This window comes from Limanda limanda, chromosome 21 (assembly GCF_963576545.1).
Source record: "Limanda limanda chromosome 21, fLimLim1.1, whole genome shotgun sequence".
Lineage (NCBI taxonomy): Eukaryota > Metazoa > Chordata > Actinopteri > Pleuronectiformes > Pleuronectidae > Limanda > Limanda limanda.
In genome coordinates this window covers 2,709,219-2,734,685 of record NC_083656.1, presented here as the reverse complement: position 1 = coordinate 2,734,685, position 25,467 = coordinate 2,709,219, and the positions used below count along the sequence as shown (strand labels likewise).

General features: G+C 46.2%; 1 protein-coding gene across 1 annotated transcript in view; it reads right to left on the bottom strand.

Moving 5' to 3' along the window:
* The window catches only part of srcin1b (SRC kinase signaling inhibitor 1b), a 43,944-nt gene extending 20,777 nt beyond the window's left edge, over positions 1-23,167 (bottom strand). The window contains exons 1-4 of the mRNA XM_061095256.1: positions 22,871-23,167; positions 11,268-11,294; positions 978-1,179; positions 324-453 (exon numbers count right to left, since the gene is read on the bottom strand). Coding sequence (XP_060951239.1) covers positions 324-453; positions 978-1,179; positions 11,268-11,294; positions 22,871-23,149 — 638 coding nt within the window. The 5' untranslated portion in view covers positions 23,150-23,167. The remainder of the gene's footprint in view (positions 1-323; positions 454-977; positions 1,180-11,267; positions 11,295-22,870) is intronic.
* Positions 23,168-25,467: the final 2,300 nt, after the last annotated feature.

Genomic DNA, 25,467 nt, shown 5'->3' with positions numbered 1-25,467 from the left:
AGCTTAACTTGCCATGGAAAGTTTCCGGAAAGTTTCCGGAAATTTACCGGGAACTTTCCGCCCCTTTGCAACCCTAGTGGTGATCACAAGTTAAAAGAAAATTTAATTTAATTAATAAGACAAGATCCTTGGTTTTATGTATTTATATCTGTTGCTTTCATTCCTTCCCGTTTCTCTCATTTCTTTGTTTATATTTATTCCTGTTCTCTCCACGTCTGCGGCTGCGAAGCTGTTTGTCATTTACACGTCTCACTTTACGACTGATTGATGAAACTAAATGAAGCGGCGTCGCCAAACAGATCGATAGCGTGTGAGTGTGATACCTGAGCATGGCCATGGTGAGCCTCTGGGGGAACATGTGCACGATGAGCGCCCTCAGAGTCTCCAGGCTCGTCAGCTCGTGGGTCAGATGGACCCGACGAGTCTCCTCCCCGAGCTGGAGGAACAAGATCCCTGCATTTATGGATGAGGAGGAGCAATGAGGGAGATCAACCACGGGTGAGGAGGAGGAGGAGGAGGAGGAGGAGGAGGAGGAGGAGGAGGAGGAGGAGGAGGAGGAGGGCGATGAAGTTTGAAAGGAGGAGGACAAAGGTTTCACCTCAACAGTAAATTATTGTGTCTGATGAGTATAGAAGTAAAAAAAACACAGATTTTATTTTGAAAAATACACATCCAAGCACTTCCTGCCTCCAGGTGTTCACATCCGTCCTGAGGTTCAGGGTTCGTCTGTTCACATTAAAGCTCCTGAACCACCTGTCATCACTTCCTGCTTCTACACATCAACTACAGACACTTTCCTCATTGGCTGTGAGTAACAACACAAACGTCAGAGTCTGTTGCTCTGGATATTTACTGAAAACTTTTCCTCCACCAAGAAGAAGAATGATAATAGCTTGGATTCATACAAGGGCTTTAAAAGGCCTCTTCACAGAGGAAGGTAAACAGATATCACACAACCCAAGGATCGAGGTTCTGACCTGGCGCCCGCAGCTTGGCCTGGCTGGACGAGCGAGCCAGCGGGAGGCTCTGACGCAGCCGGTTCATGCGGTTGAAGCCGATGGGGACGTCCGGCTCCGACATGGTTTCCAGATGTTCGGCCGAGGCGAAGGAAACCCGGTTGGCCTGGTCAGCGAGCGCCGGCTGAGTCGGGCTGAGGCGCGTCACACGGGGCGTTCGAGTCTGGGAGACACGAGACACGAGACGATTAGAGAAGGAGAGAGACTGTGACTGATGCTCGGATGTATGTTTCTGCTGTGAACACGGGAATCAATGAGTGGAAATGTAGAGCAAACAAAAGACAAAAGGCGAAAAAAGGGAGAAAATCCATGAAAAGAAAGGAAAGGAGAGAAGAGGGAAGCTTTCAGCTCGGAGGCAGAAAACAGTTTAGACAAAGCAGCTCTTTCTCTCTCTGCTCCACCAACAAAAGGAAGAAGCTGAATCCTGGAGATAAAACTAGAGCAGCGGCGCCGGCAGGTTAAAAACACCGACTCCGAACAGCCTCCAAAACAAAAAGCACAAGATCTACGAGAACAAAGCTTCAATTAAAACTTCACAATACGAGAGTAGAGAGTGGGTTTTTAACTCTCACTTTCCTCAGAGCGGCTACTCTGTGAAATCGTTTCCAACAAAGTGTGTGGTCGCACGTCTTCTGACGATTAGAAGATTCAAGTTGAATCTATGATCATGTTTTTAAAGTCGGTTAAAAGTTGAAAATCCTCTCGTGTGCAGCAGACAAAGTGTTTCAGAGACTAAACACCAGATCTACATTTAAACTGATATTAAAAACCCACGTCACCTACATCGGAGGTTTCTTCCACGAGAACATAGAGAATGATTTTCTCAGCAGCTCTCAACACGACTGTGTATATTTAAATAAACGTTTCTCTGGGCTGAACGCAGATTATAGGATCCCTTCTACCTTTACCACTGATGGTTTTCAAAACGTTTACATTCACAAACAAACTTTATGACTCACTACAGGAAAGAAAAACTGAAAAACCTCATCTGTGTCCTTTAAAAACCTCAGACATCTGCAGTAGGGATGGGGGGAAAAATTGATTCAGTTACAAATCGCGATTCTTGTGAATGACGATTTTAAATCGATATGCTGCCTCCCAAATCGATAGCGAAAACATATTTATTGGTTTATACCGGGGGGGATTTATCGGGGGAGCAACATCGCCCCAGAGCATGTTGACCAGCTCTTGTTTATGCACAAGAATCTAAACATACCCAAGCACTAGCTTTGCATCGCCTACATGCAAACAACAATAGCCTACTTTTTGTTTATTTCAAAGTTTATATTTTAAGTAAACTTTTATTCATTCTATTTAATTTACCTTTTATTTATTGTTTAAAAGTAGCCTAAGTGGCTTACATTTCTTAATCTGTCAGTTTGTGTGCAGTTGACAGGGGCTATACAATAATAGGGAACATTTTCATTTATTTTCTCTATTGGCTGCCCGGCACTCATTAAGTTAATGTTAATATTTGAAATAAAACTGGTAAAGTTCTAAGTGAATTTGACTGTGTTGTATTTGAAGGTATGATTCAACATTTTTCCATGGTCCAGTATTTAAAAAAAAAAAATTACCAAAAGAAATCCCAGGAAATCGTAATATCGAATCGCAATACTTAGAGAATCGCAATACATATCGTATCGCCACCTAAGTATCGTGATAGTATCGGGAGGTCCCTGCCGATTCCCGTCCCTAATCTGCAGCAGTTACTGAGTGAAATGTTCCTGAGGTCAAATAAATCTCTGTTTCTCTCTGCAGCTCCAGGAAGTGCACGCCCCCCCCCCCGAGCAGGGGCCGGCGAGCAGCGTGAGGCCAACGACCACGAAGCTCGACTCAATGACAGAAGCGTAACCAGCGTGACTTCGTCTCCACGACCTGAACCATCGGGTGAAGCAGCCTGGTTACAGCTGAGCAGCGTCTGCAGCAGGTTGACTGTTAATGAATCTTCACTGACGGACATTTTCCAGCCCACAGACGACGGTAATGAGCTCCCACTGCACCGCAGGGGGCCGCATGCATCCAGCGGCTCTGCAACAGGCTGAGAGAGAGAGAGAGAGAGAGAGAGGGAGGGCGAGCAGGCGTGACGCTCGGACATGCACGTGTGCACAAACATGTCGGGGAACACCCAACTGTCAGATGACATACGGTAAAACTCACTGCACACACACACACACACACAACCGGGTTTTCAGATCCTTTTAAAATGCATGGAACACACGCGGCCACACGCGGCTCTGACAGATCCCAGCCGTGCGCTCGCCACACAGACGGCGTGCACGTTCCTCCTTCAACCCCACGAGCATCAAGCTGCTGAGGAGAAAACACCGAAGCACCAGGGATTCGTCAAGTTTGTGTTTAGTGAACTGTGAAGAGAGAAGACGAAGAGGAGCAGACAGAGGTTAGAGGAAGAGTGTCGGGAGTTTTATGATCTGAGGAAACAAAGTCAAACATGGAAGAAGAAAGTTTTCCTTTAAATTGCTTTTCATAAATAATGAAATTTGCTGCAAAAAACATAAAACCAGACGAAGCTTCACGAATCCCTTTGAAAACGTTTCTCAGCGAGTTCAGCCGCAGCAGGAAACGCTCGATAAGAATCTTCACATCCACTCAGTCAATTCAGAAATTTCACGCTGCAAAGAGACTTTAACTGAAATCGCCTCGAGCCGTCCACAGGTTTGACAATGTCGAGTTAAAGCTGAGATTCAGAACCAGCAGCGTTGAAGTGGTGATACGTTCTCAGATACGCTCACACAACAACGGGTCGACTCGGGATACAAGTCTGAATCATTCGTCCTGTTCTGAAAAACAGATGAAAAGGAATCAAACTCTAAATAATCTGTAAATCCCGAAGGAAAATATACTGAGAGACACGTCAGAGGAGGATTAACTGAGAGTTTAGAGCGTCTCCAGTTCATCAGACTCCATCACAGATGAGATGACACTTTTATTAAGTAGCAGAGTTATTGAAAACAGTGAGAATCAACTTTTAAAGCTCGTTCTTCATCGGATGCAGACGACCTGTCTCCTTGTTTTCTAACGTAAAGTCGTCTTCTGCTCTCAAAGCGAAACACAGAGAAGAAACATCAATGAAACATGAATCTAGATCTGTTCCGATTAGAATCAATCAACACGTTTTCATCTCATCGTTTTGGTCTCTAAGGGAAAAACACTAAAGATTTGCATCCGTCAGAATAGAAGTGAAAAGAGGATCTGAAGAAATAGCATTTTCCTTCAGGCTCCAGATAAAATACAAACACAACAAAAATATAATAACTTCTATTCGTAGAAAACTAATATTCTCATTTGTAGGACAAACTGAAGCTTTAACCAATATTTCTTTGCTTTAAAAAATGACAGAAAGCCTTGAAACCGGTTTTCTCTTCTCCTTTTCTCCTGATAATGTTTCTTAAACTCAGATGAACAACATGTAAACGCTGTAAAGCTGATATGGAGCAGCAGTGTTTCTCTCGTGTGTGTCTCACTCTCTTCCTCTCGAGGGAGTTTCCTGCAGCCGGGTTCAGCGGCTCAGTCACAGCAGATAATGGACGACACACAGAGGTTCCTTCAGTTCAAGCAGCTGCTGCAGAATCTGCATTAAACATCAGACTCCTTTCATATCGGAAGCTCCGAGTAAACACGTCAGGAAAAATGTCTATTTTTATTTTCCTGCAGCAGAGACGCCATGAAATTCATGAGGAGGCAACAGTCATGTTTGATTTAAATAAAAATCCATCACAAGATTCTTCTACGTCCTGAAATGGATGTTGAATAAAAGCTGCTATTATTATTATCATTATTATTATTATACCAACACCTCAGAACACAACCTGCTCCAGTCGTTTTTAACCCAGAGATAATTTAATATTTCCTCCTCGATATCGGCTTCATTATTGTTCCAGATGTGTCGTTCAGATCCTAACATCTGCACAGTTTCATGACTGAGCGGAAGCTGCTGGAGCGGAGCTGCTCAGTCTGAGACCAGGAGCGGATAGAAGATCAATTACAGGGAAATTAATTGTGTTCTTAGTTCATTAATTAAAAAAAACAATTTCAAGGTACTTAGTTCGTTTAACTACCTCAGTTCAACGTTTATTAGCAGAGTGCAAACACAATAAATGGTTTATAATGTGGTTAGAGGAGGATTGACAGTGTTTCAGAGAAGAAGCTTCGAGTCTTCTTCAGTAAAGCTGATGTTTATTGATTCATTATGATCCATTAAGAGTCAAATTGATCTGAAAGCTACGGATGCTTTGGGGTGTGGATACAGTGTGGTTGAATATGTCATAGTAATTTCCACATTTCTCACTTTCCTCTAGTTCTACTACTTCAGAACTTTTCTAAACATTAAGTTTAAATAAGGAGGTTATTGGAGTTTGATCGGGAGCCTGAACAACAGGAAGTTCAGCCTTCGTAACTGGAGCACAAGGTTTTAAACCAGATGCTGAACATAGGCTGCGACCAGAAAGGTCAAACTACATGAAAAATTAAAACTGAGCCAAATTCATGAACAAATCAGATTCTTCTGGACAGATTCTGTACATGAAATCAAATGAAACTACAACGTCACCAACAGACCCAACAGCTTCCTTCTGAATCCACAAACATTTTGATTTAGATCTGCACCAACAGACACACTCACAAACATCCGTCCCCTGAACATCTGATTCGTTCATGAATTATTCTCTAAGATTCCTGCAGCTCTTCAATCACATCCTGTGACCTGACTCAGCAGAAATCTGTCTGGTAGTTTGTACATGATCCTGCTAAATATCAGAAAAACCATCAGTGGACTCTCACCTCGACGTGCAGCCGCTTCTGCACAGCAAGAAAAGATCTTCATCATTTACTCTTCAGCTCCTCGTCTTCACACTGAGTCAGGAGTTTTAAATGTGTGAATTACTATACAACACACACACGCACACAAACGCACACACACACAAACGCCTCATTTTTAACCCCGTGAACCAGACTCGTCTTCACCGAACGCTGCGACTCCAACTTTCACACAGTGACTGTTTCTCAGACACACACATTTCCCACCAGCTCATTCACAGGCTCTTGATTGACACAGCAGCTGTGCACAGCTGTACAGTGCACACACACACACACACACACACACACAGACACACACACACACACACGCACACACGCACACACAGACACACACAGTCTCATGTCACGGGCGTTATCGCTGCATTCCTTCCATCTGAACCCTGACAGATTGTGTTTATAGAATCCTGTGTCACAGTTCCAGAGCAGTGATGAAGCTCCCGTCTTCCCAGCCTGGGGGGGGTGGGCGGAGGTAGAGGTGGCGGGGGGGCCACACCACACCACACGTCACTTAATTGAGCCGCAGACTTGTTCCATTTCCCACGGAGCGGCTCCACAGGAGCAGCTGGGGGTTAATTGCCTTGCTCAAGGGCACTGGTTGCTAAGTGGGCGGCGCTGCCCAGATATCCCCCCCCTAACACCCCCCCGCTGCCTGGCTGAGTCAGGGCCGGAGTGTTTAGATCCAGCGGGTGCAGTGATTGGATTCTGACTTTGACCTTGACGTCTGACCTCCTGCTTTTTACTGCATTTAGAGAATACACCATGAAGAGTCTGTGGAGGAAACACAGAATCACATCCAGCTCGGTTTCTGCTTCACCTCAGAGCTGCAGCTCACAGGAGAGATCATCGTCTCTCTCGTGAAACCCAGTTCCCTTACTGCTGCCCAGCACAGTCGGGCCTGATGAACGTGACATCGGCGTCTTGACAGATGGCGTTGGAGCATCAGGAAGTGATTCTGGCCCCGTGCCTCAGCGGGTCGGGCGTGAGGACACGGACTCTGCAGCACTCGGCCTCCTAAGCCTTTTAACGCTGGAAAACACTCCGGCTTTTCTCAGAGTCAGTCGGGGGAATAGCGACTTTCCGCCGAGCATCATATCAACAGCCGAACAGCATGAGGACAACAAAGGCAGCTGCCTGAATGGGTCGGCGCTGAGCCGGCTCCCCGGGACCGATATGGCGAGGGAAGTCTGGGGACGCCTCTGAACAGAAACTGCCCCGGTCACGTTGTGGATACGAGACACGTGAGAACCAGACGAGCGACTCACAAACTCCCGGATGTCACACAAATCCTTGTGAATACATTTAAAGAATAAGTTCCTCTGGGTGTTTGCTCACCAGCCCGTAAAATATCTGCTGGAGCTTCGACAGAAACCCTCATGTGCTGCAAACAGGATCCAAAAGAAGCAGAGACTCATCATCTATTATTTTACTTCTTCTGCATAAATGTCGACACTTTAAATAATGATCTGCCGATGACGCACAAGGACTTTGCCTTCACTGTAAGCCACTTAATTAAGATGTATTGTTTCAGAGCAGCTGGAAGCTTCTCAATGTTTCAGTCCGTCAAAGAATCCAAAAACAGACCAAAACCAGGTCGTCTGCTTTTCACATCAGTTCAACCTCAAACCCGTCGGTTCCTACTGGATTTATATCTTTAACTTCACAGATAATTAAAAAGATAACGTGGCTCCACGATCACTGCTGCACAGATTCTGTCCAACTGGATGTTGAAATGAAAATAATAATAATCTTCACTTGTATTTTGGCGTCAGGTGTTTCAACCGTAATAACGTTAAAAGCTGAACCTGAGGCTAAAGTTAAATCTGTCTACTGGTTTGATTGGCAGTGGTAAACCATTATGGCTCCAATAGTCAGTCATGGTTTTTTTAAATTCTCTATGTGCACTTAATGTCACTGCCATAGAAAATAAACACATTTTTCTATTTGTCCAGAAACATTTGTGTTGTAATCCTTTTTTTTGAATTCCCATTAACATCTCAACTCTTGTCCAGGCTGTGTACAGTGGTTAATGTCATGGAAATTATTAAAATCTAACTGTTCTCTGATGAAATGTTACAATAACATGTTGTTCACGTATCTATGCTCAAAGTACAGGTGGAATGACCTAAAGAACACCGCTATAAAATCTAAGTAATGTTTGCGTCAGCCTGATACCAGTAGATGTCTGTTTGTTTGGCCATGGATGAACTTGATACTATTTGATGTTCCAAATGTCTATTCCCTCAGGAGAGGAGGATGACCGCTGCCTCTTCTGTGATAGGTTCCAACCACTGAACTTGTGATGTTCTGCGTAATATGGGAAGATGATGTTGTGACGTCAGATTGTGTATTTAAGACAGCCTTCCTCTCATCCAAATGGTCAGACCTTCAATACCTGTAGTGGCGTTGATAGCTCTGTCCCACCTGGCCAGGTGCTAGCTCAGAAACTCTGTTTGTATTCAACTCTATTCACTGTAAATTGTTCTCTTGACCTTTAATTAAATACTTTGATATTATTGAATTTATCACTCAGTCTGATGGTCTATTTTCTCACCAGGGAATTAAAATTCCCATCACAGTTAACTATCTGACTGTGTATGAAACATGTTATTAAACAGAAGCACAGTCTCAGGATGGAGGGAAGCATTTATATTTCCTGTCCTCTGTCACCATGGTAACTTGAACAAGCAGCAGAAAAACCCACCAAACCGCAGGCTCCGTTCTGATTCCCCTCAGAAGGAAGATGGCTGCTGAACCACTGGGATCCCTCTCCCCCCCCCCCCCCCCCCCCGAGCCCACAGCTTGGTACATTCCTCTGAATTCAAACACCGAGGCGACGGCAGGAGACAATGGGCTGTGATTACTTCGGCCGCTCGGCACAGAAAGACGAGGGGAGGAGAAGAGGAGGAGAAGAAGAGGAGGAGAAGAGGAGGAGGAGAGGAGGAGAAGAAGAGGAGGAGAAGAGGAAGAGGATATCTGTCTAAGTGAAGCTGGATGAGGAGCAGACGAATGTGCAGCTCTTAGATCAGTGTGTGTCTGACACAGGCAGTGTAATATACATACATGCATATTCACAGTATGTAGGTAGACGTGCACAGAGGTGTGTGTGTGTGTGTGTGTGTGTGTGTGTGTGCGTGTGTGTGTGTGTGTGCGTGTGTGTGTGTGTGTGTGTGTGTGTGTGTGTGTGCTTGCAGCCATCAGAACATATTTCTGTCCCAATCTGAGTTGTGTTTCCTTGCAGTGGGTTTATCATCCATGCCTGTGTTTGCATTTACTGAGCTGACAAACCAATGAAACATCAAAGTGGAAAACCAGTGGCGGGGGGGGTAAAGACGACTATTAAACGCACACACACCCCCCCTCACAGACACGAGCAGCCCCTGCACTGCTGCAGGCGTTTCTATTGCATCAGAAGAAGAAGAAGAAGAGGAGGTGAGACTCCCCGAGACCAAGAGGGAGCCACTAACCAATCGTGAACGAGCTGCAGGCCGCCAACAATAGAAGAGGATTGGAAGAAGAAGAAAGAGCTGAGCAGACGAGGAGCGAGTGAGAAGCAGCTGCCACATCACATGACGTCTGAAACGAGACGGCGTCGGGAATAAGGTCGAATAAAAGAGGCTGTTTTTTTAATCCAGATTCTGATTAAAGAAAAAATAGCAATGATTATAAACTCAGAGCTAAAATAAGCGACATTGTCTTGAGTTTTGAATCTGGACAAAAAGAAGAACTGTGAATATTTGTCCTTTCACATCTCACAACCTGTTTAATCCTGAAGCTGCAGCTTCTCCATTGTTCCATTTCAGAGCAGCGGAAATTCGCTGCGTCAGCAAACGGAGACGTTCACAATCTCAGTAATTCTTTAAGATGCCGGGAGCTGCAGTAAGTGCTGAGGTCAGCAGATCCACCAGCACCAGAACCACTGAGGGTCAGAGGCTGGGATCAGTCCGAGCTCATGATGCATCAGAGCTTCTCACTGGGGAAACACTCACATGTGGATTTGAGGTTGAAATCGGTTGTTTATCATTTCATCCAGGATATGAAATCTCTTCCTCCTCTTCCTCCTCCTCAGCACGATGAAGGTAAACCAGGTTCGTGGTTACACAGCAGCGTCTCTCCACAAACGCTCAAATTAATCTGAATAATCCTCCGAACCTGCCGTCAGCCGTTTCTCCCGGGACCGTTTCCTCTGTCCCATAAAAGCTCAAAAATCTCAAAATAATCTGCGAATATTAATCCAAATCTTTCTGCAACTCATGACCCTTTAAACATAATCACACACACGGAGTCAGATGCTCATTATTCTTGAACCGCACAGAACAACAGCGGCAACACAAACAAGTTCCTCCCAGTAATTGCTGGGATTACATTTCTGCTTCCAGTAACCCACAGTGCAGCTTCTCCCCCTGATTGACTCAGCCTGTTTGTTTTACTGAGTTTAATTAGTTCACACTTTAATTTAAATGACATTGTTCTCACATGAAGGAGGAAACACTCGGAGCTGGAGCTCACGCTGCTCTCGCTCTCGCTCTCTCTGCATCACTCTTCACATTATCTGTGTTCTTTCTGTCTTATCTCTATTCCAGAACATTGTCTTTTAGTTGAAGAGCTGCAGTTATTGATTTGGATGATTTCGCACTCAAACTGCTCCGGCTCAGATTTGCTCTGCTTGTGCTCAAACTGTGAGCTTGCACTCAGATATATTTGTGGACAGATTCAACTCTTCTCCCCTCGTGCTGAATGCTTCAGTGCAACGTTTGCTCTCAAATGTCTCCGTTGCACAAAGAAGAGCTGAAGCTGGAGGGCAGGAAATCTGAGTGCAAGCAACAAAACATCTGTGCAAGGGCACAGTTCGAGCACAAGCAGAGCAAATCTCAGCAGAAGCAGCAGGTATTTAAGTGTGAGTGCATGGTTTAGAGTGAGAGCTTTAGAAAATCTGAACGTGAAATCAATGTCCAGTGCAGTAAAGAGAACGTGTGAACATAAATATATATTTGTTTTAATAAGGGGACCGAGGTATGAGCTGTAATATAATGATCCTGCTAAATAACAATGCAGATGAAAACATAACCTCCTTGGCAGAGGGAATAAATATTTATATATGATGAGAACCTTTAATGATCAGAGAATAACATAGAAGAAGAAAACGTTAATAAACCCCCGATTCAAGCATCATTTACGAGCCTCCGACTATCGACCAGTCTGCGTTTCTCACCGGGAATCGTGATGGGAGCAAAGAAAAGCACAAGCGAGAGTTTGAAGACAAACGTGAACATGTGACCAACACGTGAACATGTGACCAACACGTGAACATGTGACCAACACGTGATGTGACGGCGAGGAGGCGAGCGAAACATGCAACAGAGACAAATCCACACGGAGGATTTAGGCTCAAACACAAACACAAAAATCGACACTGACCTTGAAGCTCCAGTAGTTTGGCTGTTGCTGGAGGGGGGGTTGGTGGGGGGGGTGGGAAAGAGAGAGGGATAGAAAAGGGACGGGGGAGGATAAAAAGAGAGGGGGGGGGGGTCGAGTGTGAGACAGTTTCTCATGTGTTCAACTGCAAAACACAAGGTTACAAGAAACCCATCAAGCAAAAAGAAATGAGAATGAGAAACCAGAACCAGTGAGAGAAGGAAATTAATTTTATGTAAATGCCCCAAAAACATTTCTTCAAAACCACAAAAGCGATAAACAGTCTTTTGTGTTTGTGAGTCGCGCCTGGCGAGAAAATGACGAGTTAATTATTGTGATGATGCCAGATTAACTCACGATGTCCTTCACTGCCGGAGTAATTGGACTTTAATTGCCGGTAATTGCCTCTCAGTGATTAATCAAATGTTTACAGAGACTTCACGCACACTGATGATCCAGAGCCCCCCCCCACGCCTCCTCTCCAGAGACACAGCGCTCGGGCCCGGACCCTGAACCCAGCGCTCGGGCCCGGACCTGGAACACAGCGCTCGGGCCCGGACCCTGAACCCAGCGCTCGGGCCCGGACCTGGAACACAGCGCTCGGGCCCGGACCCTGAACCCAGCGCTCGGGCCCGGACCCGGGACCCAGACCTCGGGCCCGGGACCCGGAACCCAGCGCTCGATATTTGTTCATAATGACTATATATGATGTTTTTGTATTTTTATTTATATTTAACATGTTTTATTTAGGTTGTATGGTTTGTTTGATGTGTGGAATAAATTCCTTATTTGTAAAACAGCCTCGTGGTTGTTCACCACCAGTGAAGTTTCATTTTAGATCCACATCTGGTCAGCCTCATGTAGTTAAGACTTAAGAATTTATTATTCAAGATATTAAGTGTATTTTATAGGTGTTTGCATCTCTCCCTGATAAGATGATACGTATCTATGTAGATGGAGTACGATTAATTTTCTATTATGAATTACACGTCCTTTAACATATTGGCTGAAGCTTTAACAACTCTCCACCAATAACTATTACTGCCGGTCCAATAAGATCAATACAATCTGATGTTATAGGCTTGTCTCATTAAAGACTTCCCTCCATCCATCCATCCATCCATCCATCCATCCTTCTATCCTTCCCTCCATCCATCCATCCCTTCATCCATCCATCCACCCACATGTGTATTTTCCAGCAGCCTCAGCACCATCTCCCTCCTCAGGGACACGGAGACGTTCCCTGATGAGATGTTTAATAACTGTTCTAAACGAGAGAAGCTCCTGAACAGACGCCTCGACCCGATCGACCGTTTCCACATCGAGATCAGCCTCCTCACCTCCTCATCTCCTCTCCTCCTCACCTCCTCCCCTCCTCAGCTCCTCACCTCCTCACCTCCTCACCTCCTCATTTCCTCACCTACTAACCTCCTCATCTCCTCATCTCACCTCCTCATAGCTCCTCAGCTCCTCCCCTCCTCATCTCCTCACCTCCTCATCTCCTCACCTCCTCACCTCCTCAGCTCCTCACCTCCTCAGCTCCTCACATCCTCTCCTCCTCACCTCCTCACCTCCTCACCTCCTCACCTCCTCAGCTCCTCAGCTCCTCACCTCCTCAGCTCCTCAGCTCCTCACATCCTCTCCTCCTCACCTCCTCACCTCCTCACTTCCTCACAGCTCCTCACTTCCTCACCTCCTCACCACCTCCCCTCCTCACCTCCTCCCCTCCTCACCTCCTCAGCTCCTCAGCTCCTCACAGCTCCTCACCTCCTCACCTCCTCCCCTCCTCATCTCCTCACCTCCTCACCTCCTCCCCTCCTCAGCTCCTCATCTCCTCACCTCCTCATCTCCTCACCTCCTCACCTCCTCACCTCCTCACCTCCTCACCTCCTCACCTCCTCACATCCTCACCTCCTCACCTCCTCACCTCCTCACCTCCTAACCTCCTCATCTCCTCATCTCACCTCCTCATCTCCTCACAGCTCCTCAGCTCCTCCCCTCCTCATCTCCTCACCTCCTCACCTCCTCACCTCCTCACCTCCTCATCTCCTCACCTCCTAACCTCCTCATCTCCTCATCTCCTCACAGCTCCTCAGCTCCTCCCCTCCTCATCTCCTCACCTCCTCCCCTCCTCATCTCCTCACCTCCTCACCTCCTCATCTCCTCAGCTCCTCACCTCCTCAGCTCCTCACCTCTTCACCTCCTCAGAGTGGATATCACAGCTCCTCAGATCCTCACCTCCTCCCCTCCTCAGCTCCTCACCTCCTCCCCTCCTCATCTCCTCACCTCCTCACCTCCTTACCTCCTCACCTCCTCACCTCCTCACCTCCTCAGCTCCTCACCTCCTCAGCTCCTCACCTCCTCATCTCCTCACCTCCTCAGAGTGGATATCACAGCTCGTCAGCTCCTCACCTCCTCAGCTCCTCATCTCCTCACCTCCTCACATCCTCAGCTCCTCACCTCCTCAACTCATCACCTCCTCAGCTCCTCACCTCCTCATCTCCTCACCTCCTCAGCTCCTCACCTCCTCATCTCCTCACCTCCTCAGCTCCTCACCTCCTCACAGCTCCTCACCTCCTCACCTCCTCCCCTCCTCATCTCCTCACCTCCTCACCTCCTCACCTCCTCCCCTCCTCATCTCCTCCCCTCCTCAACTCCTCACCTCCTCACCTCCTCACCTCCTCATCTCCTCTCCTCCTCAGCTCCTCACATCCTCACCTCCTCAGCTCCTCAGCTCCTCACCTCCTAACCTCCTCATCTCCTCTCCTCCTCACCTCCTCAGCTCCTAATCTCCTAACCTCCTCATCTCCTCTCCTCCTCACCTCCTCATCTCCTAATCTCCTCACCTCCTCACAGCTCCTCACTTCCTCACCTCCTCAACTCCTCAGCTCCTCACCTCCTCAACTCCTCAGCTCCTCACCTCCTCACCTCCTCACCTCCTCATCTCCTCACCTCCTCACCTCCTCACCTCCTCACCTCCTCACCTCCTCATCTCCTCACCTCCTCATCTCCTCACCTCCTCACCTCCTCACCTCCTCACCTCCTCATCTCCTCACCTCCTCACCTCCTCATCTCCTCCCCTCCTCAGCTCCTCACCTCCTCATCTCCTCATCTCCTCACCACCTCCCCTCCTCACCACCTCCTCCCCTCACCTCCTCCCCTCCTCATCTCCTCACCTCCTCACCTCCTCATCTCCTCAGCTCCTCACCTCCTCAGCTCCTCACCTCTTCACCTCCTCAGAGTGGATATCACAGCTCCTCAGATCCTCACCTCCTCCCCTCCTCAGCTCCTCACCTCCTCCCCTCCTCATCTCCTCACCTCCTCACCTCCTCAGCTCCTCACCTCCTCAGCTCCTCACCTCCTCATCTCCTCACCTCCTCAGAGTGGATATCACAGCTCGTCAGCTCCTCACCTCCTCAGCTCCTCATCTCCTCACCTCCTCACATCCTCAGCTCCTCACCTCCTCAACTCATCACCTCCTCAGCTCCTCACCTCCTCATCTCCTCACCTCCTCAGCTCCTCACCTCCTCATCTCCTCACCTCCTCAGCTCCTCACCTCCTCACAGCTCCTCACCTCCTCACCTCCTCCCCTCCTCATCTCCTCACCTCCTCACCTCCTCACCTCCTCCCCTCCTCATCTCCTCCCCTCCTCAACTCCTCACCTCCTCACCTCCTCATCTCCTCTCCTCCTCAGCTCCTCACATCCTCACCTCCTCAGCTCCTCAGCTCCTAACCTCCTCATCTCCTCTCCTCCTCACCTCCTCAGCTCCTAATCTCCTAACCTCCTCATCTCCTCTCCTCCTCACCTCCTCATCTCCTAATCTCCTCACCTCCTCACAGCTCCTCACTTCCTCACCTCCTCAACTCCTCAGCTCCTCACCTCCTCAACTCCTCAGCTCCTCACCTCCTCACCTCCTCACCTCCTCATCTCCTCACCTCCTCACCTCCTCACCTCCTCACCTCCTCACCTCCTCATCTCCTCACCTCCTCACCTCCTCATCTCCTCACCTCCTCACCTCCTCACCTCCTCACCTCCTCATCTCCTCACCTCCTCACCTCCTCATCTCCTCCCCTCCTCAGCTCCTCACCTCCTCATCTCCTCATCTCCTCACCACCTCCCCTCCTCACCACCTCCTCCCCTCACCTCCTCAGCTCCTCAGCTCCTCACCTCCTCTCTGAGCTGGACCCCAGACAACACTCTGCAGTGGAGACTCGTTTCACTCACTTGTAACCGGATCCTAATTCTCTGGACCGTAGATCGATGAGTAAACCGTTGCTTTCCAGCTCGGCTCCGTCTGACCCTCGAGAGTCTGATGCACGACGTGGATCTGACGGAACTCAAGTGTTTCTTTCTCCAGGTGAATCCAGTGTTCTGTTGCTCCACAGTAAATTAGATCTGACCTCATCACAGCGAACTCACATCAGACGAGGAAGGTTTAAAAGGCTAATTATAAAATACTTTACGAAAATGAGAAGAAATGATTCCCTGATGTTTCAAGGTTTCTGAGGTGTTCAGCGATTTGAATTCAGGACCTGTTAAAACCTGGTTAATAGCCGAGTGCAGCTCAATAGTTTGTTCATGGTCACACCGGTCGTACGAGAGGCCACAGGAGGAGAGTAAATGACTGAAAACAACACAAAAGACTAAAATCGACCACAAATAAAACCCACAATGACCATGAAGAGACACAATATGAAACCACAGGACTACACAGAGATGTACAACGACAACTAAATGACCACAAAGAGATCGTGAAAGATCAGATCAACACAAACCAACGATGAATAACTCACAACCAAGACTGAAAACACAAAAAGCAACTAAAAAAAGACTCAATACGACCACAAAATAACTCACAATGACCACGAAGAGACACAAAATGAAACCATATAACCAGCAGGAGGTTTGTTGTCTCAGTTCAGAGGAGATTTGAGCTTCTGACCTCCAACACAAATCCTCAAGTTCTGAGGGCATCGCCGACAAATCACCACCGACGCACATCCACCAACATCTGAACTCACACACACACAACAACCAAAGCAAGAAATAAAGTTTCTACTTTGGGTGAAGAGGAGAAATATCAGAGAAGTGACGACAGATTACGTTAAATCATCTGATTCCTTCTGACTCGTCTCAGACAATAATTCAACTTTGACTCGTTCTGTGGAAAATGTCAAATCCTGCTTCCAATCGTTTATCATGTCAAATTCAAAGCGTTGAAATAATAAACACAAATACACAATAAAACGAGGAGGAACTGACAATAAATATTCATACAACTTGAGACTTTGACATCGACTTCCAGAATCAACAGCAGAGAACTCAGTTGTGTTGGAGGTGAAGTGAGGAAACCACGCAGACGCCTCTGCAGGCCGGTGGGATCCTGTGACCCAGATTCCAGAGCCCAACGTGGCGTGAAGTGTTCGAGTCCAGTGACCAACACACAACGACAACACCCGACATGACGCTGCACAGCCTCGTCTCCGTCTGCACCACAACAAGGAGGCTTCTCCTTTCACTGTCAATCAAACATGATCTGATTCTGCATCAAATCTTTATTTCTGAGATGTGACGACAAACTGTTTCATCACCGGAACATCACATGAGTCCAGAACATCCTCACACACACAAACTAACTTCAACATTTACACAGTATTCATGAATTAAAGTAAGAGAAAAATAATAAAGTACAAATCATTCTGCAGCATTATCACTAAACAACAAAAATGCTCAACTTAACTTTAGAAATAAACTTTAACTTGTACTTGTTTCCATTTTCCTTGGAATCATCTGTGTCGTCCTTCAGGGCCTGAATCCTTCCTGTCTGAATAAAAACCAGAATAACTCGTCTGTCATTCAAACGAACCATCGGCAGCAACGGGAGAGATTCCGATGAGTTTGTGGCTCGTTAAAATATCCATAACGTTTTTACCATCCTCAGCACATCAGCTGTCTGTGTCAGTTTAATATCGTGGTTACTGACGAGTTAAATGATTTGATATGAACCTCCCGACTTCCTCTTCTACCTGTGGCCCGACTTGATCTCATTTTGGCCGGACTCACCGTCACTGCACCGGTAAAGGTGTAAAATATCCATAACGTTTTTACCATCCTCAGCACATCAGCTGTCTGTGTCCCTGCACCTTTAAACTGTTTAATATAGAGGTTACTGACGAGTTAAATGATTTGATATAAATGTCCCGACTTCCTCTTCTACCTGTGGCCCGACTCTATCTCATTTGTGCCGGACTCACCGTCACTGCACCGGTAAAGGTGTAAAATATCCATAAAGTTTTTACCATTCTCTGCGATGACACGGATGAGAATATACAGAGATAAGCAGGTTTATTCTTGGTTAATGGTTCAGCTGTTAATCATGAACATACTATTTGCTTTTTTCCTGAAAAAGAAGAATGAGGTCCTCACGATCCAGAGGGTGTGAACCTCTACAACCCCCCCATCCCCCCCCCGACTTCATGAAAAGTCATCTTGCTCCTCTCAGAATCACTGAGACAGAAACAGCTGATCACTCTGAAGGTGAATCTCCTCTGAGTCTGAATCCCTGGTTCATGGATCTGAACGTTCACGCCGTGCGATCACCTGCTCCCACAGTTTGCACTTTAAATTGGAAATGACTATAAATTAACGCCAAGTCACTCACCAGATAATTTAATGCACCGACGAGCGTTTTGGAAGATTGAACTCGTCTCTTCCAACACAAACAGGCCCCCCCGATGCAGCGTGACTCAGTGATTACCGGCCAGAACGTTTCTCTATCGCTTGAGCTGAAATCCCAGAACGCACATACGCACGAGACAGAGGGGAGGAAGAGGAGGGGAGGAAGAGGAGGGGTGGAAGAGGAGGGGATGAAGAGGAGTGGAGGAAGAGGAGGAGGGGAGGAAGAGGAGGGGAGGAAGAGCGGGAAGAAGAAAAAGAGAGAGGGATGAGCAGAGACATGACCTGCATGCCAAGTAGCCATCTTTGTACACACCCTCTGTTTTCACCTCCACCACACACACACACACACACACACACACACACACACACACACACACACACGGTCAGCTTTGCATCCAAACACACACATCAGCACATGTGCATTCATTCATTCAGCCTCTCTCACAAACACACACACACACACACACACACACACACACACACACACAGATTACGTCTGTAGTCACATTGCTTTAAAGTATGTGCACACACACACACACACACACAGACGAACACACACATACGTCACTGCGGCAGCACAGACACACCTGGCCGACACCTGCCTGCTCTGAACCAAATGGACCCCCCCCCCCCCCAAAACACACACACACATTCTTCTACATACAATTAGATGATGCACACACACACACACACACACATTAGAGAAGGATGAGAGGGTGAGTTGTGTCTCCGTCAGGTTTGACCATCTTTACGTCAGCTGTACGACACAACCACCCCCCCCACACACACACACACAGGCTTCCACATACATGAGGATGACGTGCACACACACACACACAGACACACACACACACACACACACACACACACACACACAGACACACACACTCCCTACATGCCATCCCTCCATGCAGCGTCACCCGGCAGCAGAGGAACGAGGGACGCCCTGGTGTCTGAGGGAGAGAGAGAGAGAGAGTTACCGTTGCTACTTAGCGAGCCAGTCGATCGCCCGGTGCATCCTCCTCTCGCCTCCCTCGTCCTCCTCCCCTCCTCTGTCCATCTCTTCCTCTCTCTGCGGCTCGGTGTCGTTCCTGCCAGATATCCCCCCCGCTCCGGTACCCGTAGTGGCGCCTGAGAGGCAGTTAGCATCCCTTCCTGTCCCTCCTCTTCCTCCTCTTCTTCCTCCTCCTCCTCCTCCTCCAGTCCTCTCTCTCTCTCTCTCTCTCCCTCCCCCTCCTTCAGCCTGTCACTCTCTCTCGCCCCTGACAAACAACACTGTCGCTCTCTCTCTCTCTCTCTCTCTCTCCCTCAGTACAGTGCGTGCCTCTCGCTCTGAGGCTCAGGCATCGCCGACCATATTATCTCACTCCGCTGCCTTATATGGGAGACCAGTGGGTTGCCATGACGACGGCAGACTCCACCTGATTCTCCCACTCTCTCCATCCCTCTCCACCTTTTTTCTCCAGGAGACGGATGGCGTGGTTTGGGTGAACAGACGCAGCACATGGAGAGCAGAGGAAGGAGACGAGAGAGGTTCGGGAGAAGGGAGGAGAAAGAAGGGATCGAGTTGAACTTCTGTCAGTTTTAAACAAATCGCGTCTGGAGCTCAGTTATCAACACGTTCCCTCACGTTTGTGTTCATCAGCTGATCCATAAACAGCTGATCTTCAGCAGGACTTCACTGAAGAGCCAGAAACAAATTGGTCATTGATTATGTTATTTATAGTCGACTGATGGAAAAAATAATCCGATCGATATTTGTGAGGCTTTGTTACTTTAGTTTTTTGGATTTTGTACAAAACAAGAACTTGACATAGCATCATTTGGGTAATTTATAAGTTTTTGTACAATTACTTTTCATTTTATTTATCAAATTATTGACAGCTTAGCAAAAAAAAACAGACATATCCCAGGAAAACCCCAAATATCAAAATGGACGACTTCACTACCTGATGATTGTGATTTAAAAGTTGAGCTCCTGAAACAAGAAGATCTCAGACAGATGGATGGATCAATAATCACTATTATATCTGATAAACCACAGGAATAAAAAGTAGAATATAAAGATGGATATTTAAAATAGCTCCCCCCACAACCCTCAAACAGATGAGTGGTGTAGATGATCATCAGGTTTGGTTACATTCTGCCGGACTAGTTATCCGTTAACTTCCTGAACCATTAAACCAAAACAGATAAAAACAGCCACAGGAAGTTTTTCTTGAAACTTCTGCTACAAGTGTTGGAACAGATTCTTCCATCTGATTGGTTGAAGCAGAATAAAAAACGGTTACTTTACTATTATTACTGTATATTTTATAATTTTTGTCCTTTCTTTGTTACTTTACTTTCTAATGAAGCTTTTCATCCGCTTGTATCTGTAAAACCACGATGAGAATAATAAACATCTGGACTCCTGACGAAGCTGAATAATAAACGCTCTTAATAACGGAGCGGATTGGATCCGACGTCCTGAGGGAACAAACAAACTGAACAGAACCGATCACGTGCAGGTAAACAACGCTCATCATGTTCATTAGCGAGCTGCAGAGGTTCGGACGCACTCAGTGGAGCGAGCGCCCCCCCCCCCGCGTGCCGTTTTCACGCTGAGACGAGCTCACACACCTCCACTCCAGATGTTCACTCCACACACACGTGAGATCATCTCACACCCGAGGAGGAAGAAAGTAAGATTGACATTTTAAAAAACTGTCTATCTATCCATCTATCTATCTATCTATCTATCTATCTATCTATCTATCTATCTATCTATCTATCTATCTATCTATCTATCTATCTATCTATCTATCTATCTATCTATCTATCTATCCATCCATCCATCCATCCATCCATCCATCATCCATCCATCCATCCATCTATCCATCCATCTATCCATCTATCCATCTATTTATCTATCTATCTATCTATCTATCCATCTATCCATCTATCCATCTATCTATCTATCTATCTATCTATCTATCTATCTATCTATCTATCTATCTATCTATCTATCTATCTATCTATCTATCTATCTATCTATCTATCTATCTATCTATCTATCTTAAAGATCGAATAACTCCACAAATCCCTGTCGCCTGAGAACTGTTCATCTTGACATGTGAATCCTCACGGGTCCAGTGAAGTGGAATTCAGTGCGATTTGCACACGAGCTGCGTTTAAGACCTAAAGGTCAAAGTCACAGCTCAGTCCAAACAGATTCAGACCCAACACTGAACCAGAGGGAAACACTGGGAGACTGACGTGAAGCCGACTGGGACCCAGTGGGAAGACGAGGAGATTTATCATCACATATTTTGCATTCTGACATTTTCTCACCGCCCCACTTCAACGCTTCTCTGCATATTCTATCGCTCTCTCAGATAATAACAACCACTACAACCGAGTCCATCACTGACCCAGCGAGTCGCTCAGAGAGAGAGAATCCCGAGTGAAGCCCCGGAGGCAGCACGCCACATGATGCGCCTGCGTGGGCTCCACCGACGTGCGCCCATTATCTCACTGGAAGGAAATGTTCACATGTGGAAGCAGAAAGCACTCAGAGCTCAACCCCACCCCCCCCAGGCTGCACTCTCCTCTGGTCTGCCATCGACATGTGGGACAACATGCAAGACGTGAAATCGTCCACAAGCCTCAGAGTCTCACTGAAACCATAATCTAATCCTGTCATCGATCGTTGACGTATCACAGCTTCCTGAAGAATTGATCGGAATCCCTGACGGCTGACGGCTCTATAGAATCTGTGGTGAAGCTCGGGGGGGGGGGGGGGGGGTCTGGAAGTGACAGACATGTTGACGTGTAACCACGGCGGCAGACAGGCAGCTCCGAACTTCCCCTCTCGGTCTATTCTCTGGTTTCTTCTCGGAGGAACTGAGCTGGTGAGCGGCAGCTTCACATGAAAGTTTCATCTGAAGCACAAGATGTTTGTTTGTCGGAGGATCGGACTTTAAATGCAGAGCCGGAGAGTTTCACTTCCTCTTCAGACAAACTTGACACAATACCATCATTGTAATATTAAATTTGAATTATGTTGTGTATCATCAAACCAGAGCTCATATATCTGAGTGTTGTTAAAAGTGCTTTATAGATCAAATGGATTCTTATTAATCATCATGAGTAGGTATTAATCATTTTCAGTGGGAGCTCTAGTATTTAAGTTCTCAAGAGAAACACTGGGAATAGAGTAAATATGTAAATAACCAGATACTGTTGTTTTTTTCTTACATATTCAGTTTGTATTGTGTTTATTTAACATCTCTACCTCCCATGAAAACTTGTTTTAATGTAAAGTTTTATCAATCAATCAATCAATCAATCAAGTTTTATTTGTATAGCCCATATTCACAAATCACAGATTGTCTCATAGGGCTTTAACATGGTGAGACATCCTCTGACCTTAACCCTCAACAAGAGTCAGGACAAACTACTAAAAAACCTTTTTAACAGGTAAAAATATGTAGAAACCTCAGAGAGACACATGTGAGGATCCGTCTCCCAGGACGGACAGAAGTGCAATAGATGTCAAGTGTAAGAAAACATCATTAGGATTAAAGTTTTTAGCAGCATCGATGAGGGTAAACATTTTTCAATACTATGTGTGAAGCAGTCCTGCTGCAAGATTTATCTTGGTTCAGCTCCTGTTAGTTCTCCGTGTGTGTGCTGCTGTAGATCCTCACATTCTAGAAGAGAAACCCCAGCTGCTGTTTGGTTATTAACTCTGCTGATGTAAAAACTCTTCTCCGGAGGATTCCACCAAATCAGCAGAATAATCCGACCTTGGTCTATTTTGATGGGAAATGAAGCTGGTGTTGTTTATTAGTGACCGCGGCTGATGCCATTGGTATAATAATCCTGTTACCACGGAGACCCCTACTTGTTATGTTGTGTGTGGGTGTGTGAGGGGGGGGGGTACCTGTCGTCCAGCGGAGGGCGAGCCCTGCGACATGCTGCCCGGGCTGTGGGAGAACTTGTTCTTCTGCAGGTCCACCAGGGCGTCCCGCTGCCGCTCGATGTCCGCCTTGTGGATGCTGTTCAGCGCCTCCAGGCTCTTGGCGGCCACCGAGTTGTGGCGTCGGTCCAGCGAGGACGACGTGAACCCCCCATTGGAGTCGACTGGGAAGCGCCGGGCCCCACGGCTCCCGGCGAGGGTGTGGTAGTCCCGAGGGAACTCAGCATCACCGGCAGAGATCATGGGACCCTTTCTCTTCTCTCGACCTGTGGTTCAAACAGAGAGAGAGAGAGAGAGAGAGAGAGAGAGAGAGAGAGAGAGAGACAGAGAGAGAGCGAGAGAGGAGGTTGTTTGTTAGTTTTAAAAACTGTTTCAGAACAAGCTCACGTCCTTTATATAGAGAAGAGAAGATTACACATGTGACAGAGCAAGACAAATCAACTGCACATATTTAATTTAGAGCCAAACAACTAAACAACAATCAAAGAAAAGAAGAAGAGGATGAACCCTAACTTCTGGCGGATCCAGATTTATGTATTAAGAATTCATGGATCTGTAACGAGTTCCCATGTGCAGCTGAGATCATCTGGATTCTGTAGAGAATCAACAGTTCATATGAATCTACAACAGTTTTATGATCATTATGGATTTGGTGCAGAATATAAAAGGACTGATGTCGCAGATCTGATCGAATTTATAGTTTAACACGTGTTTTATTTTCACAGAAACAGCGTGAAGTTATTTGTATTATGAGTTTATTACAATCAATGGATGATAAACTGCTTTTTTAGTGAATTCTGATCTATTCCGCTGACTGTTGCAACAGTTTCAGAACAAACTCACGTCCTTTATATAGAGAAGAGAAGATTACACATGTTACAGAGCAAGACAAATCAACTGCACATATTTAATTTAGAGCCAAACAACTAAGCAACAATCAAGGAAAGGAAGAAGAAGATGAAGCAGAGGAAAAGGAAAAAGAGGAGGAGGAGGAAGGAGGAAGGAGAAGTAGAATAAAAGAAGAGGCAGAAGAAGGAAATGAGGAAAAAGGAAGAAGATTAAACACATTTCATCATGTTAGAAAATGATCATAAAGAGAAGCAGCAGGTCATCGATAATAATTCACAACCTATAGATTGAGTTGAGTTCACATCAGGTTCAGAGACACTGACAGAAAACACGGGTTCGTCCAGTTGATCTGTTTCTACCTGAGCTGCAGCTTCCTGATGCACGGCGCCGCTCACGTTATGGATTTTATTTGACAACATGTTTACTCAGAGTTTGTCTCCTGGATTTGATTTAGTGACGATGCAGCAGCTTCACAACAACTCGAGCCGACAGACGACCATAAATTCTCACACGATGCAGAGAAAACTGTTTGAAAACCTCCGGAATAAAAACAGATTTACAGTTTCTGCTGCTCAGGTTCAACAGACTAATGAAATGAAGACGTGATCTCTGCCCTGTGGAGGGAAATAATAAAGTTAATGAATCAAATGAATCTAAAAAATATCATCAGTGTCAGGAGGTGAATTTACAGCATCACAGGAAACACTGAGACGTTTGTTTGAATCAATCTCCTGAAACCTGGGATCAGTGGAGGTTTCTGCTCCGATGTTCTGAGGTCAGGACCGAAAACATTAAGTTCATAAAGTTTAAAGTAAAAAAAAATTTGTTTGAAATGAATTCTGATTAAGAAAGAGTTGAAAAATACAGAGTTCTAAAAAATTACGTTATTGTTGCTCTAACAAGGTTGAGAATAAGACATTAGGGTCAAAGTGATTAATATATTTAGTAAATGTCTTGATTCTACATTTATGTTTTCACATGTCGTCTGTTTCTGAAGTTAAATGAGCAGCGTTAGCATCAAAACTGTAGAAACAAAGATCAGGAACCAGGAGCTGCAGCGACTCATCAATTAATCAATTAGTCAGGAAGTTAATTGGCAACTATCTTCTAACAAAACCCCCAAAAAACTCAAAGCTTCTTGTGTCAGAAATAATAAAAAAGTGCATGTGGTTTATAAACAGATGTGTTGTGATGCTTTAAACTGTGAGTGTTAGAAATCACAGTTCACACAAACGTGTAAACACACAACAGTTCACAGGTTAGAGCTGCAGGCGTGTGCACGAGCAGCGCACACACACAGACACACACACACACAAAGACACACACACACACACACAGACACACACACACAGATTCTGTCCTTCAGCGACCTGCTCAGTGTGTTAACATCCAGACACACACACACACACACATACACCCTCTGGCAGCCTGTGCACACTCCTGCTGGAAACAGCTGTAACATCTGTCTGCTCCAGCACCTGCCACCATCCGCCCCCCCCCCAGGTGAAAACACACACGTCCTGTTTTATGTATGAAGCTGAACTGTCTCATGTGTCAACCTGAGTGAAGGAGCTGGTGTCTGACGTGTGTGTGGACAGTCTACTGCCCCCTGGTGACCGCTCACACTCACAGCACCGTCGTCATGGTGAAGGTGTGTTTAACAAATCACTTTTATGATTTATTGTTTTCAAATTGTTTTCTGTTCATGGTTT